Source organism: Etheostoma spectabile, chromosome 17, assembly GCF_008692095.1.
Source record: "Etheostoma spectabile isolate EspeVRDwgs_2016 chromosome 17, UIUC_Espe_1.0, whole genome shotgun sequence".
Lineage (NCBI taxonomy): Eukaryota > Metazoa > Chordata > Actinopteri > Perciformes > Percidae > Etheostoma > Etheostoma spectabile.
In genome coordinates this window covers 24,158,339-24,173,346 of record NC_045749.1, presented here as the reverse complement: position 1 = coordinate 24,173,346, position 15,008 = coordinate 24,158,339, and the positions used below count along the sequence as shown (strand labels likewise).

At 43.0% G+C, this 15,008-nt stretch overlaps 1 protein-coding gene across 2 annotated transcripts in view; it reads left to right on the top strand.

The window, feature by feature from the left end:
• The window catches only part of shtn1 (shootin 1), a 29,079-nt gene that overhangs the window by 5,574 nt on the left and 8,497 nt on the right, over positions 1-15,008 (top strand). For both annotated transcript variants that reach the window (XM_032542011.1, XM_032542012.1), the window contains exons 4-11: positions 2,347-2,441; positions 7,721-7,892; positions 9,865-9,947; positions 10,934-11,015; positions 11,238-11,332; positions 11,447-11,593; positions 14,118-14,271; positions 14,642-14,759. In XM_032542011.1, coding sequence (XP_032397902.1) covers positions 2,347-2,441; positions 7,721-7,892; positions 9,865-9,947; positions 10,934-11,015; positions 11,238-11,332; positions 11,447-11,593; positions 14,118-14,271; positions 14,642-14,759 — 946 coding nt within the window. The remainder of the gene's footprint in view (positions 1-2,346; positions 2,442-7,720; positions 7,893-9,864; positions 9,948-10,933; positions 11,016-11,237; positions 11,333-11,446; positions 11,594-14,117; positions 14,272-14,641; positions 14,760-15,008) is intronic.

The following is a 15,008-nucleotide window of genomic DNA, read 5'->3' as shown; positions in this document are numbered from 1 at the left end:
AATAAAAGATTTTGTTCACTTTCTTTTGAATTCAAGTCATAATGATGTCATAGGTCGCTCCCTATCGAGGCGACTCGGTTGGCGGCCACACAAAGCCTGCATGTATCCTTCAGTGTCAAGTGTTACGCCACTCTTACTTCAATTAACTGCGCAATGAAATGAGAAGTCACTGGTATGCACCCGCTCATTTAGGAAATCACAGATGGAATGGCACTGGGTTGACTTTATTGACGTTTGTGTTGACATGAATACAGCCATTCAGTAGAAATGAATTGCTGCTTTTCATATTTCATTAACTTTGTCACATCAACCAAGGCTACTGACTTAGCCACAACTTTTTTAACTTAACTTTCTTTGACCCTAGTATGTGCTAGACATTGGAAGATCAGCGTCATTGTCTTGTGTCGTGTGTGTGTTTGCCACACTGACCATGGATGGATTTTAATATAATAATGTGTTGCTGTTCCTGTTGTAGGGCTCTGTATGGAGGTGTTAGCCAGGCGTCCCTCTCTCCTCTCCTCACTGGGACTCGTAATCCAGATCACATCACCCCTGTCCTTCCCTCTAGTCACTGGCTCCCGGTTCATTTTAGGATTGATTTTAAGATTTTATTGTTTGTTTTTAAAGCCCTTCATAGACTAGCTCCAGTCTACGTCCCTGATCTGTTGAAGCCACATGCTCCTTCAAGGTCATTAAGGTCTGCGAAGCAGTCTTGTTGTCCCTAAACCACGGCTCCAGAGCAGGGGGGATCGAGTTTCTCAGACTGTGGAATGAATGGCCTCTTCATGTCAGACTGGCCCCCCCGCCTTCCTCTTTCTAAATCGTGACTAAAACCCATTTTTATTCCTTGGCTTTAATCCGGCATAAGAACTGCATGTTGTATTGGTCTGGTGTTGAATTCTATCTAGTTATTGTTTCATGTCAATGTCCAGCACTTTGGTCAACCTGGTTGTTTTTAAATGTCCTTTAGAAAAAAAGTTTGATTGATTGATTGATTGATTGGTTAACGGTGGTTTGATGGACCAAATGTGAAACTAACTGAAAGGAGACAGTGGTCACTGGTTGGAGAGAAAGGCTTCTTAAAATTAATGTCTGTAAGATTTTCATCTAGTTGATCTATCTTGTTTTTTAGTGGTGGAACTTTCTGTAGTTTGCATGAATTCTATGGTGAAAATAATGTTTCTGATATCCAATTTAATGATGATTTTACAAACACACGCACACACAACACACACCACACACACACATACACACACACACAACCACACACACACACACACACACACAACACACACACACACACACACACACACACACACACACACACCACACACACACTTGTTAGTTGGTCAGTGAAACATTTATTTAACCCTTGTTGTCTTCCCGTCAATCATGAAAAAAAGGTATCGCATTTTCTGACATTTTTGTCACTTTTTCAATGTAGTGGGTCCTTTTTTTAATGTTTTTTCCAAAGTGTTTTTGATATTTCTAATGTTGACATTTTCAGCTTATTTCGAAGGCCCATTTTCTGTGATGAAAAAACTGAAAATGGGTCGAATTTGACCCGAGGACAACATGAGGGTTAATTTGTAAAGAAGAACATAACGTGGATTTACTGAATTTTCTGCTCTACTCTGTTGCTGGAAACGGACACGATGTAGTCGCTGTTGGTGCTACCGCATTAACAGAAAATATTTAGCATTGGTAAAAAAAAATATATATATATTTTTTTTTAATTGTCACACAAAACATCCCACTACATACAGTTCTAACAACGTAATATTACTTATTTATTTGTATCAGTTGCCTGACAAAGGAAATAATTACCTACCAGAGTGGACCCGTTTCCAGCGCTTAGTGTTGGGCTGGCTCAGTTGGGACTGGGGTTTCATTTCATAACGGCGACAGACAACGCTGAGGCTTCCAACGGGCGCAGCTGCGGCGCGGCCATCTTTTTGATTTCACAGGCGTGCCGCAGCGCATTTCAGAAGCAGCTCCGCTCTGCACCCAGGGGAGAAGTTAGCAGTACCTGGCTCTGCCACTGATGGGGGCAGGTAGACGGGGATGCTGCTCCGCAGGGTGCTCCGTTTGCGGAACTGTGGTGGCGGTGAGAGGCTCGAACTCTGTCTCGCAGAATCCCAAATCGCAAATGCAGTTGTTGAACATTAGAGCATATATTGATATCTGAAAAAGAAATATAATGAATTGTCTTGCTAAAAGGGCACTTATCTAGTCAGAGGCCAAAGGGGCCGGTGCATGAGCAGGAGCTGGGCTTCATCTGTGCACGAGCCTGAATGTGGTTAGGGTATGGTGTCTTCTTTGTCTTTAATTCTCTTTTTTTCTTAGTTTCTCAGATGGTAATTGAAGAGGTTAATGCCATTCAGGAGGACCTGGCGATCGAGAGGACATGTAGAGAGAGTGCTGAAGCCCTGGCCTCCAAGGTACACTTCATCTGCATCCAAATACTGCTACAAAAAATACTGCCAAAATATCAGGGGGAATAGAGGGGGGAAACGCCAGAGTAGGGGCAATGGGAGGGGGGAAAAGCCAGGGCAGGGGGAATGAGGGGGGACACCAGAGCAGGGGGAATAAGAGGGGGACACCGAGCAGGGGGATGAGAGGGAGAAACACAAGAGCAGGGGGAATGAGAGGGGGACACCAGAGCAGGGGAATGAGAGGGGGACACCGGAGCAGGGGGGAATGAGAGGGGGAAACGCCAGGAGGGGGAATGAGAGGGGGACACCAGAGCAGGGGGAATGAGAGGGGGAAACACCAGAGCAGGGGGAATGAGAGGGGGACACCCAGAGCAGGGGAATGAGAGGGAGAAACACCAGAGCAGGGGGAATGAGAGGGGGACACCAGAGCAGGGGCAATGAGAGGGGGGAAAAGCCAGAGCAGGGGAATGAGGGGGGGAACCAGAGCAGGGGGAATGAGAGGGGGGGAAACACCAGAGCAGGGGGAATGAGAGGGGACACCAGAGCAGGGGGAATGAGAGGAGAAACACCAGAGCAGGGGGAATGAGAGGGGGACACCAGAGCAGGGGGAATGAGAGGGGGAACGTAGCAGAAGATATTCCTTTTGAAACCCTAGCATTGTAAATGTAACCTTAAACAAGAGAAGACTAATATGATCAGAAGTGTAGCGTATGTTGATTTAGAACAAATCTGACCAAATAAATATTAAAGCATCAAAAGCAGACCCTCTGTTGGGTGTGTTCCAGTAACTGTCTCTGACCTGTTCCATTTGGATGTTGCAATCAAAAGCCCTCTTGGAGTTCTGCTGCTGTCCCCATCTCCTAGTGTCTAAAATTGCATTGCATTCTTTTGATTCAGAGCCCACTTTTTGGATTCCTTGCTAAAATGTGAGTTGTGATTGGGAGTGGGGGGGCCTGGCACATGGTGATTTTGTAGCCCACTGGTGTTGAGCTTATCACTGTAATCATTTCTCATTCAATTTCTGGACAAAAGCCCTCACATTGCACCTGGTTGGACCAGATTTTGGTTAGTGGGAGGCTGAGGGATTATTATGGTGAAGGTCGACATTCAGGCCTTTTTCCCCCCCTCCTCCTCCTCTGTTCTTTGGGTTGTTTGTCCTCCTCATCTGAACAGGGTGACAAGTAAGGTTTTACTGCCACAGATGACCACAGAGTTTGGACTCTGTTGTTGATCAATGCGATTGGATCGATGGTTACTTTGCCAGACTGGGCTTTTCAAGAAGGGGGGTCAAGAGCTCAGCATGTTTCAGGTGGAGGAGCGGCACTAATGGGCAGTATGATAAACATCATATGTTTTTATGCTTGGGTTTAATATGTTTGATTAAAGTGGAAGCCGGTCCGCATAGGCATAACATGTTATATCCAATTACGTATTCAAAGTTGTCCTACTGGCGATCGGATCGCATATCGGCCCCGATTGGATGATTTGAAAATAAGCGACCACCAAATATAAGCAACCAGCCCATGAGTGCCACTAACACAATGGCACTCATGGGCTACTGTCATTTAAAAAACAGCTAGTGCCTTTACTGCATGTTGATGGCCTTAGGCTAGAATGTGGCCATTTTTACATTAAAATAACAAAGCTGCACTTTCTCTTTGCTCTAATTAGAAAACCCATTCAACGTTTATGGTCCTTATGTTCTTAGTTGGAATTTGGTTAAGGCAGAAGCGTCATATGTAGAAGCGTCATATGTAGAAGCATCTTATGAGCCTGCAGGGCAGGGCGACGTGGGACGCGGTCCGTTCATCGAGTGTGTTCATCATGCCTAGTTAAATAATTCTGGATTCAGCAACAAATGCATGTTATTAATCATTAGGGCTTGTAACGGACATATTGATTTGTTTTGTACTTGACTTCCTTCTCGCTCTCTTTCTTTCTTGTTACATTTAATTTCTGTTGTTTTTACTGAAATTTTTAATATAGTCTAACTAACCCTAACCCTAAGTTAAAAGGGTTATGACAGTTTATTAACATATCCATTCAAGAAAGTTGGATAAGGTTTCTGTTTATCCAACCAAAGCCAAATAAAGCATGCAGAAAATGCTGTTTCCATCTCCTTCTTCACCCGAATGGTGCAGAGATGTGTGCTGCTTATGTGCTGCATTTGTGCTCATTGTTCCAAAAATAAATATTCCAAGAATGAACATAAACACAGACCTTGTTTTTCAAGAAAGCCCACCAAATATGCAACACATTTTTGTCATTTTACTATATGGATGCGACTGTGCAGGTTTGGAAGTTTCAGGGTTTGCAAAGTGAATATTTGGCAAGTGATGACAACGAATCAAATGTGATGAATTGCCATTGCCTTGAAATGTGGGAGAGATATTATTTTGTGTCACTTTTCTTTTCTTTAATGTATGAGGCTATGTCCACTGGACAGGGCTGCTTAGAGGCAGCAATATACTAGCCCACTCCTGGTCTTACAGCAGGAATTAATCTATTTGTCCGTAAGAATATCCTGGCTAAAAGCTTGCTTGGGGGCAGTCTAAGTGACTACTCTCTGTCAAGATTTATTTGATTCCCTTGGTGTCTTCTTTGTGTGCTCACTGCTTCTTTTCTCCTCTTCCTCCTTGATTTAAAACAGCATCCATACCTAGACACTCCCTGTGCCTGCCTTGCTAATACAGCATTGGGGGGGGGGCGGCGGCACGCAGACTGATAGTCCTTGATTAGCCATATCTAAAAATATATCCATACATCAATTATTCATAACTTACTTTACCTGCAACACATTCATTCACCATGAATCCAAGTGCTGGGGTAAGTGACCTTACATTTTGAACAGTGTTGACCTGTCAACACCTGCTCACACTCGGCACTCTGGGGGTTTAACATCACTTTGTTACTCATTTACTTTTAAATCCAACCCAAAACACATAAGGAGGTGTTCCCAGTGGAGGACAGACAGACTGAGGCTGGATTCATTTCTTTGTACCTAATGATGGTAATTTTGCATACCAAACATTCCCAAGCCCACGCTGAATGAAGCTACATTTCAGAGCAATTTCTTTACACCTCACCAAACATTTTGAATTAAAAAGGCAATTTACCACCAATCAAATCCAAACATGTCTTTGATGCTTAAAGTTTTTGTGTTGATGCTAGCCTGATGCTAAGTCAGCCTTGAGTTATCTATGTAATTGTATATGTACTTCTCTCATGAATTGTAGATTATTATCAGAAGAATGTGATTCCCTGTTATGTATTGTTAATTGCATTTCAGAACAAAAGGAGAAGCAGTCTGAAGGGCATCATCAAAAGATGGAATTACTGAAATCCGCTCCCACCAGGATGCCATTAATAAATGTTTCTTTCATGGCTTGCTTTTTCTGTTTCTCTGCTTTTGTCAGGGCTGCTTCCTTTAGATGCCATCTAGAAGCATGCATAATTGGCATCCATCTCCTTCACATAGGCTTCATTCATGTGTTACTTAGTGATGGTCTCCTTATGGTCGTCCTGATGATTATGCTGTTAGAAATGGATTGGCCATAGCGGCAGTTTAGTATGTATGCTTCATGTAGAACTGATCAATTTGCAAATAATTTCAAAAGGAAATGTCACATAAGAATACGTGTTAGAAGTGATAATCACACAGAAAAACACGATGCACAGAAATGTAAGATGCAAATACATATCACATCAAAAAACCTGTGATTACATCTAAAAGGAGAGATATTCACTGCCTTTTCCCGGCCTGCCTGTGCTTCTCTAACGATGTGTTTTTTCCACCTTATCATTGCCTTTGCAAGCGTCCTGCTATTATGACTGATTGCAGGGCCAAAGAAAAGAAGAAATCAACATCTCATCTGCCTGTCGCTCTGCATCTCATCTGTCTGTCGCGCTGCTACCTCATTTCTTTGCCTGTTTACCACGAGCTTAATGCAAAGCCCGCCTGTCGCTCTATGCAGATTTGGGAATGAAGGCGCTGCAGGATGCAGGCTCCGCCACTTCTTCTTAGATTTCTGACATCTTTTAGGGAAGAGGTGCTGAAATGCCATAAGTTGTGCACGCAGAGTTTGTTCATGTGTCTGCGCAATGCAATCTGGTGAGGTATGGTGGGAAGTCAAACTATTTACACTACGGTGTTATGGTAAAAAAACAAAGTTATTTTCCATTTTATGGGGTTTCCAGTTTGAAAAGGGGAATGTTGCTGCTGTTTTACCACCTTTGCTGCTTATCGTGTCCAACAGATTTTAGATAGCAGCTATAGCAGAAGAAAGTGATTCATTCAAAACAGCATTAGTTTTCATATCACCTCCATTTATTTTCAAGATTCAAAATGTCCGAACCAAATACAGTGTATGAAATACTATATTTTAAATATATACAATACAAAAGTGACGCATGGTGAGGTGACTTTGGCGTCTCCTTTAGAGTTGATGCTCTGGGTCGGGACGTACAGTATGCTTCACTGACATGCTGCACCAGGACGGGACGGTTAGATGGTGGGGGGGTTACAAAATGTACGATTCAGTGACACGTGGGACATGACCCCCTGTCTCCTGGGGAAAGTCCTGTGTTGTTTGACCCATCCACCCCCCCAACCAACCTTCTTTTTTTTGCACAGGAGCACGTTTGTTAGAGCAGGAACGCAAGCCTGTGTACCTGGCTGTAGTAGAAAGTACTCAGTTGGACAGAATTGTATGTGAACATACCGTGTCCTCGAGCTCTGGTGTTCTTTGGGAAAAAGGTTTTAAGCAGGATTCCTTTTCTTTGTCCAGTGATTATTATAAGCTGATTATGGTGCCAATGGCCAGGATATAGAAGTTACTAGTATTTAAATATTAGCATATTTAAGTTTACATTTATAACTATTAGGTAGAGTTAATTCTTTCTAAAGTACTTAATGCCACAATTGAACACCTTTTATTTGATTGATACTATAATTAAACTTGATTGGGATTATTTCCCCAAAATTAGATTGTCAGAGCCAATTTAGACATAACATAAAATCTGCTGGACAACAAAAGGGGCTTTATCTTATAATATATAATATCTTCATATTTTGTCTTTTATTTCATAAAGCAATGGTAGTGGTCACCCTTTACACCTTTTACTAATAGTTAAATATTTAAATGTTTTTAAATTAGCCTTTTTTTGTGTTTCCTAAAAAACTGTTTTAGGCGACAAGGTTTTCAACGGGCCGGGCGATATATATGTTATTGTTGAATATATTCAGCATCGACAGTCACATGTGCTCATACGGTGTGTTTGTGTAGTTGAACCGTCAGAACCGCTCTCTGAAGAGGAAGAGCATGATGCTGCTGCCCCTCCTCGGCCCAGACGCCATCGCTGAGATCAGCCTGGACGATGACGAGGAGAACGAGAGTGAAGAGCTAAATGCAGCTAGCATGGTCTGCCTCTCTGCCCAGTGCCAGGCCACCATCTCAGGTGTGTAAACTAGTCACTTGTTAGTCTCACACTGCCAGAAGGTCTGGCTAGTAGACACAACAGTTTGGAAAGGAGAACAACGGGCTCTGGTTTATTGGCATTTCTTTAAACCAATCACAATCATCCTGGGCGAGTTTTAGTCGTCAACAGAGAACTCAGATTGGACAGATAGTCTAGCTAGCTGTCTGGATTTACCCTGCAGAGACCTGAGGACCAGGTAACCATAGTCCTCAGATTGGACAGATAGTCTAGCTAGCTGTCTGGATTTACCCTGCAGAGATCTGAGGACCAGGTAACCATAGTCCTCAGATTGGACAGATAGTCTAGCTAGCTGTCTGGATTTACCCTGCAGGGATCTGAGGACCAGGTAACCATAGTCCTCAGATTGGACAGATAGTCTAGCTAGCTGTCTGGATTTACCCTGCAGAGATCTGAGGACCAGGTAACCATAGTCCTCAGATTGGACAGATAGTCTAGCTAGCTGTCTGGATTTACCCTGCAGAGATCTGAGGACCAGTCCTCAGTGAATGTCTTGGATATAGAATAGTCATTTGTTAAACTGTGCATTTCATATTCATGAAGTAACAATAACTACATGCACTATGTTCAGTGAGTGAGCAGCTGTCTCTGGAAATGTCATGGTCACTTCTTTAAGTCATTACGTAATTATAGCCGAGGTGATAATGGATGATGCCTGTCCATCATGTTGTTGAAGGCTGTTGGCATTAGAAGGAGAAGGACAATCATACCATTTGGAAATGATACACTCTGATGCAGAATATGATTGAATACATTAATAAGTTGACTTTCCCAAAGATTGTGGGCTTATTTTGTTACATAATTGCATGTTAATGGACAGTACAATATGTTGGCTGGCTCTGCACGCTGGCGCTGAGTAGTCTCGCATAGCCAGACACACACTGGTTTAGAGCTGAGCAGCGGCTCAGACTCGTTCTGCGGACACAAACCATTAAATTAGCAAAATAAACTGACAACAATCGGCCAAAAATAACAACAAGCGGTGAAGAACTCAGCCAACCGGCCGGCAGCCGATATGTTCCTCCACTCGCCCAGTCCCAGTGGGCAGCTAGTCAAAGCACTTCCTGCCAGGGAACACATCATTTTCATTTAATGTGAGAGTTTTATCCATCAGAATACTTGTCCTACTTAACAAAGGGCCCCCCCCCCCCCCCCCCCCCAAAAAAAAAAAAACAATTCAAGGTGTCTGCGACCTTTTTCTGCTTAAGTACCCTCACAAATGTCTCAGCCTGGTCCTGCTGTGAGCTGCGTTGTAGTAACCAGTGTAATCTCTAGGTAATTTCAGAGATTTCAGAACTAAAGTGTTCTTTGAATTTCCTTGGCAAACAAATTTGAAGATTTTCTAACATTTTATGCAGTTTCCACATGAAGCAGATGACTGACGTCTGTTGTCTGTTGGTACTGCTGTTGTTTTTTTGTTAAATGTCACACTGTTTTCTTTCGCATTATATTTAATTTTGCGATCATCTGAAGTATAACAAAGAAATAAATGAATGGCGGGTGCAGTGTATTCTCCTGTGTTCTCATCTTTTCACGGCTGGGTAAACATATACTAATATTCACAATATGAAAGCAACACAAATCTTGTATTTGATCACATGCTGTGTACTGTGATATTAGTATATAGGCCAGTCACGCTAACCTTGGCTGTAGCAACAGATTCATACAGCCACGAGTTACCGCTACGTCAATGCCATCCAAACTCTCACCCTCTGGGTTTATAGTTTTTACTATTTTTTTATTCTCGGGTATGATTATTATTGGCTATGGACTGTTGCATGTTGTGTGTAACTATGCCTGACTACAAATAAAGTATTTTTTTATAAATCCAAGGTGACAAAATCGTCCCAAAGAACGGGTCGTCTACCAAGAAAGCAGCTAAGGGCCATTGATGTGTGTAGGGAAGAACACGGTTTCCTTTTCTCTGTTTCAGAGCTACAACACCAGCTGGAGAACCGGCCAGCTGTCGCTGATCTAGAAGCAGTCAGAGAACAGCTGAGGGAAACCAGGGAGGAAGTACGTTAAAGATTTCTGTTTTTCACTGTTTCTGTTACTCGGATTCTATGCACAATACATGTCTGCTCATATTAAATCTATGTCAACGGCTAGGCTGCCCAGATGTTGAGAGCTTGTAACTAAGACGAGGTCTCTCCTCGAGCACCCAGCTGAGCCAGCTGCAAAGTTTAGATCAATTGCATTTATTAATAGTAATGCAACCGACCTGATTTTAGCCTTGCATCACTGCGACTCATCTGTCACAACAACAGAGTTACATGCAAGTAACAAATAGATAACCATCCCATCTTATTAGGTACAGCTAACCAAGCTAACTAGCTAACGGCAGCTAACTCAACAGTTAGCGGTTACTTTAGCAACAAGTCAAGATTGTCTAAACCGCAAAACCATTTAAAATATTGTCTGTCCATAACTCATAACTGGTCTTAGAACTTTTATTACATCTTAATGACCAGTCCAAATGGACCCGTTTAACTTGAGGTCAAGGGAATTATTTATGACACAGAAAAGCATTTAAAAGGAAATCAGACTTCATGACAAGTTCAAGGTCAAGGACAATATTTATAAATGGTCTCACGACAGCCAATGTAAAAACCAACCACCTCCGCCAGTTTAATGTAATGTTAACACAAAGCTAGTGATAATTAGGCCTACTATGACAGGTTTATGACAAGTATTGTTGTCTAGGTTAATATCAAGCTGCCATAACACAGCAATCAAACAATGGAAACTTTGCATTAAAAGTGTCATAATTTACACAATGACATCTAATAACAGTCAGAAACATTCATAAAGATATTTTAATGTATCATGATGTTAATGGTGTCATGTCATGGTTATGACGGTATCATGTCCATCTTGTGCACACCCCTTCAAATAAAGTGTTACCAAATCATGTTTGTCATATCCATTTTAAAATGTTCTTGATTACTAGAAAACTGAACTCGTAACAATATCTGAATTGTTTCTCTACTTTACATTTGCAGCTGCTGAAAGAGAAACACGATAACACTGTTTTAATTGCTGAGACGGTGCGGCAAAAGAAGCTCCTGGGGAAATATAACAGAGGTTGGTAGGGGAGGGGGTGCCCAGGGTCAATGTGGTCTTCATATTTAAAAAAACACTATCGCTAATAATCTCATGTAAAACAACATGGATACTTGCCATGATCATGGTGCAGCTGTAGCTCAGTGGTAGAGCGGTCAACTACCAATCAGAAGGTCGGTGGTTTGATCCCAGTTTACATGTTGAAGTGTCCTTGTTCTGGTAAAATACATAATCTTTGTCCAGTGTCTCAGTTTGCTGTGGAGGAATATGAGGCCTTACATGACACCTTGAACCTGGAGAGGGACCTGAGGACAGAGGCAGAGAGCTTTGCCAGAGCGGTGAGTGTATGATGATTTCCATCATGTTGTTATGTCCCTCCCTTGCAGCAATGTGTCCTAACTGTCTTCCATAAGGGGACATAACCCGTTTTTTTTTTGTTTTCCTTTCTTCAGATGATGGTCGAGCAAAAAAAGCTGAAGAGACAGAGTCAGATCCTGATGCAAAGCGCCTCGCCTGGTCAAGCTCTACAAGAAGCCCTCAGTCAGGTCACCAGACTGACCCAGGAACTGGAGACACAGAGGCTGAAGCACCAGAGCCAGGTCCGTGCACACAACCACGAACAAACTAGACTAAAGTACGGATGTCACGTCACTCAGAGAGCTCTTGGTTGGGTACGATGGACATAGAAGAGAGAGGAAATACAACTCTACAGAATGCAAGCTCTTCAAGCATGTGGAAGTTAGGCCTCATGATGGGACGGCCACATTTGTCTCCTCATAAAAGCCTCATGAGCACTTCTAATTTGGGGACTTTTCCTTTTTTACTTTCAATTACATTCTCAATGTTGGGGTGTGGCCCAAAAGGCCAAATGTCCCGTCTCTGGCTCTTTCACCACTTACTGCTGTATAAGCACCAAGCTTACAAGTACGACAGGCACTTCATTATGAATCATAAATTGTTTGTTTTTTTTGTCTTTATGAAAACAGTTTCTGCCTGTGTTCTTAAAGTTATCATTAGCAGCAACTTAGGGGAGTGTTGCTTGTTACCAACATGTGGCTATAAAGTCTACAATAAGCCACTAATGGTCTTGTGAGAAGAAATGCTGGTCATCAATTTCCCTGATTAAAACAAACTTGGAATAGAAAAGCTACAGGGAACAGCAAATTAAAATACTAGTAGTGTATTCTAGCATGTGCAAAAACAATCAAGAAAAAAACAAGAAGTGCAGAGATGATTCTCAGAGTTTTGGACAGATATTAGTTATTTGTTACTAAAGAAACCACTAACTGCAGTCAGCCGCAATTAGCTCGTTAGCTCGGTTAGCAGTACCTGACTCAACCACGGGGTGCAGGAGCCAAACCTGGAGAGAAAACCATCTCGGTAGTGTATTCATGTTTTAAACCTGACTCCAGCTCCAGGGTAAGTCTCGGAGGCCGTGTTTGGTCCCGGTCCGGTGACTCTGACGTGTTCACCGACAGAGTCAGCTAACCTATCATCATGGTGGACCAACGCAACGCACATTCAACGCAAAGGGCCACTGTAAACGCTAATCAATATCCGCTGTGGGTGTCAGAAAATAGTCCAATGATGTACTTTTCCACACGAAGACATACACTTTCAAGAGAGAATCAATGCATCTAAGAATTATTTTTCCCCCACCTCTAACCTGGAGTGCCTTTAATTCATATGCATCAAAACGCTGTTTTTTTTAGCTGGTTAATTATGCCTTTGTTAATAATGCCTGCTGAGTTATCACAGGCCTTGCCAGTAAAACCTAGGGGACGTAACCTGCTAGATTAATAATTAAAAGCAGCGTTGTAGCCCCCAGCTTCCCCCCCCCAGCTTCCCCCCCCCCCCCCCCCCCAGCTTCCTCCCACCTCTTCTGGCACTGATGGATACAATTTGAGCTGAGTGGGATCACATGATCGCTCCTGGTGCCGGGGTGGAGGTTAGCCATACCCTTCATTTGAGGAACAATTAAAACCCTGGTTAAGATACTGGGGGTGGGGAGCAGATGACTGAATGTCAGCTGGCAGTGACCCAATGCTACTTATCAGAACCCTTTTAATCCTTTTAATCAAATATTGAGGATTCCGGGGGATGCGTGGGATTTTCCCCTTTCTGGTCTATACATCCTCTGCTGAGTTCTTTTTATCCTCCGGGGGGGACAACATGTATCCCTCCTCAAAGTTATCAGTGCTGATTCACCAAAACTGAAGACAGTATATTATACACCTTAAATAGAAGTATAGTGAACAAAGTAAAGTTCTGTAACGTGACCATGTGCAGTAGAAGGACCGTCTGAGCAGCAGTTGCTGGTTGTATTTAGTCTTTAGTGATGGTCCTGTCAGGGCCGTAGTAGTGGAGTTTAACAGAAAAAGTGGAGCGTCACGCATCAAAGACACCAAAACCACTCGTTAAGGTTTTGAAAAAGATCGTGGTTTGGATTAAAACACTGAAAGTATTTCATTTTCGCCTTGAAGTGAACTCTGCTCTCTGACTTGAAAGCACGTTTTTCATTGTTAGATAATTTTCCATTAGATATTGAAGTTCATACATAATTGTGACTGTATTCAATTCGATTCAATTTTATTTATAGTATAAGTTCATAAAAAGAGTTATCTCAGGACACTTTACAGCTAGAGCAGGTCTAGACCTCACTCTATAATTTACAGATATAGCAGGTCTAGACCGCTCTATAATTTACAGATAGAGCAGGTCTAGACCGCTCTATAATTTACAGATAGAGCAGGTCTAGACCGCTCTATAATCTACAGATAGAGCAGGTCTAGACCGCTCTATAATTTACAGATAGAGCAAGTCTAGACCACACTCTATAAAATTATAGAGTGTGGTCTAGACCTACTCTACAAAGACCCAACCGTACTTGTAGTTCCCACAAGAACAAGCATTTAGTGTGACAGTGGCAAGGAAAAAGAAACAGACAGACCCTGACTATAAATAACGAGTGACACGATATCCACGGGATCAAATTGGGGATTTAATTCTCCACACTGCATATATTGACGCTGAGGGGAATTTTGTCACGTTAACAGTAAGCTAGTTGAGGATCCATGCGGTGTGTCTGTGGTGAACGTTGAGTGTGTGTCCATCCGTTGTCAGATGAAGCAGATGGAGGACAGGCTGCGGAGCTGTGAGGCTCAGAGGGAGCTGACAGCGCTGAGACGTAAACTGGAGCTCGTGGAGGACGAGAAGAGAGAGTACAGCAACAAATGCTCCAAGGCTGAAGTGGAGGTCAAGGATCTGCGGAGTACAGGTGAACACATGTTTGGAACTGTAAGCATAAGACATACTGTGGGGTTTTACACTGTACGCTATAGAGGACAATGCAGAATAGAACAGTATAGGGCAGAGAGCTTCAACAGGGGGTCCGGGACCCTTAGGGGGTCCTCAGAGTTACTGGAGGGAGGGCCCAAGTTATTGTTTATTCACTTAAAAACTAATTTAAAAGTTAATGAGAATAGGTATGGGGGGAACATTATGTGTGGGCTACACCAATGGCAACAGGCCCCGATTGGTGGAATGCAGGATTCAGGAAGCCCATTGGCTGTTCCTCAGAGTTTCCTTCTCTGTTCCCGGTTCGGTCGCTGTGGGTCTACTCTAACTGGATGGCGTTCCCTGGCCAGTCGAGGAGCTCCAGAAGAAGCTGCAGGCAGCTACCAACCCACCCCCAGCTCCAGCACCTCCCCCTCCCCCACCCCCTCCACCCCCTCCAGCCCCGGCTCCAGCCTCTAACCCACTCAGGTTTGATCACACACGCGATGCTCTGTACACCCCAGGCAGAACCAGGACAGTCAGGAACACTTACAAGGAGTGGGCCTTGGTGGTTGGTGCATACATAAACAAACAACCACATTGAACACTAATATTAAAAAAGAATAAATCATCAATCAATCAACTACGTCATCAGTCAGCCAAATCCTTTTTACTTTGATGCACCTTTCATACTATAATATGAGTATAGTAAGTAATGTGTGTAAACCAGGGACTCAC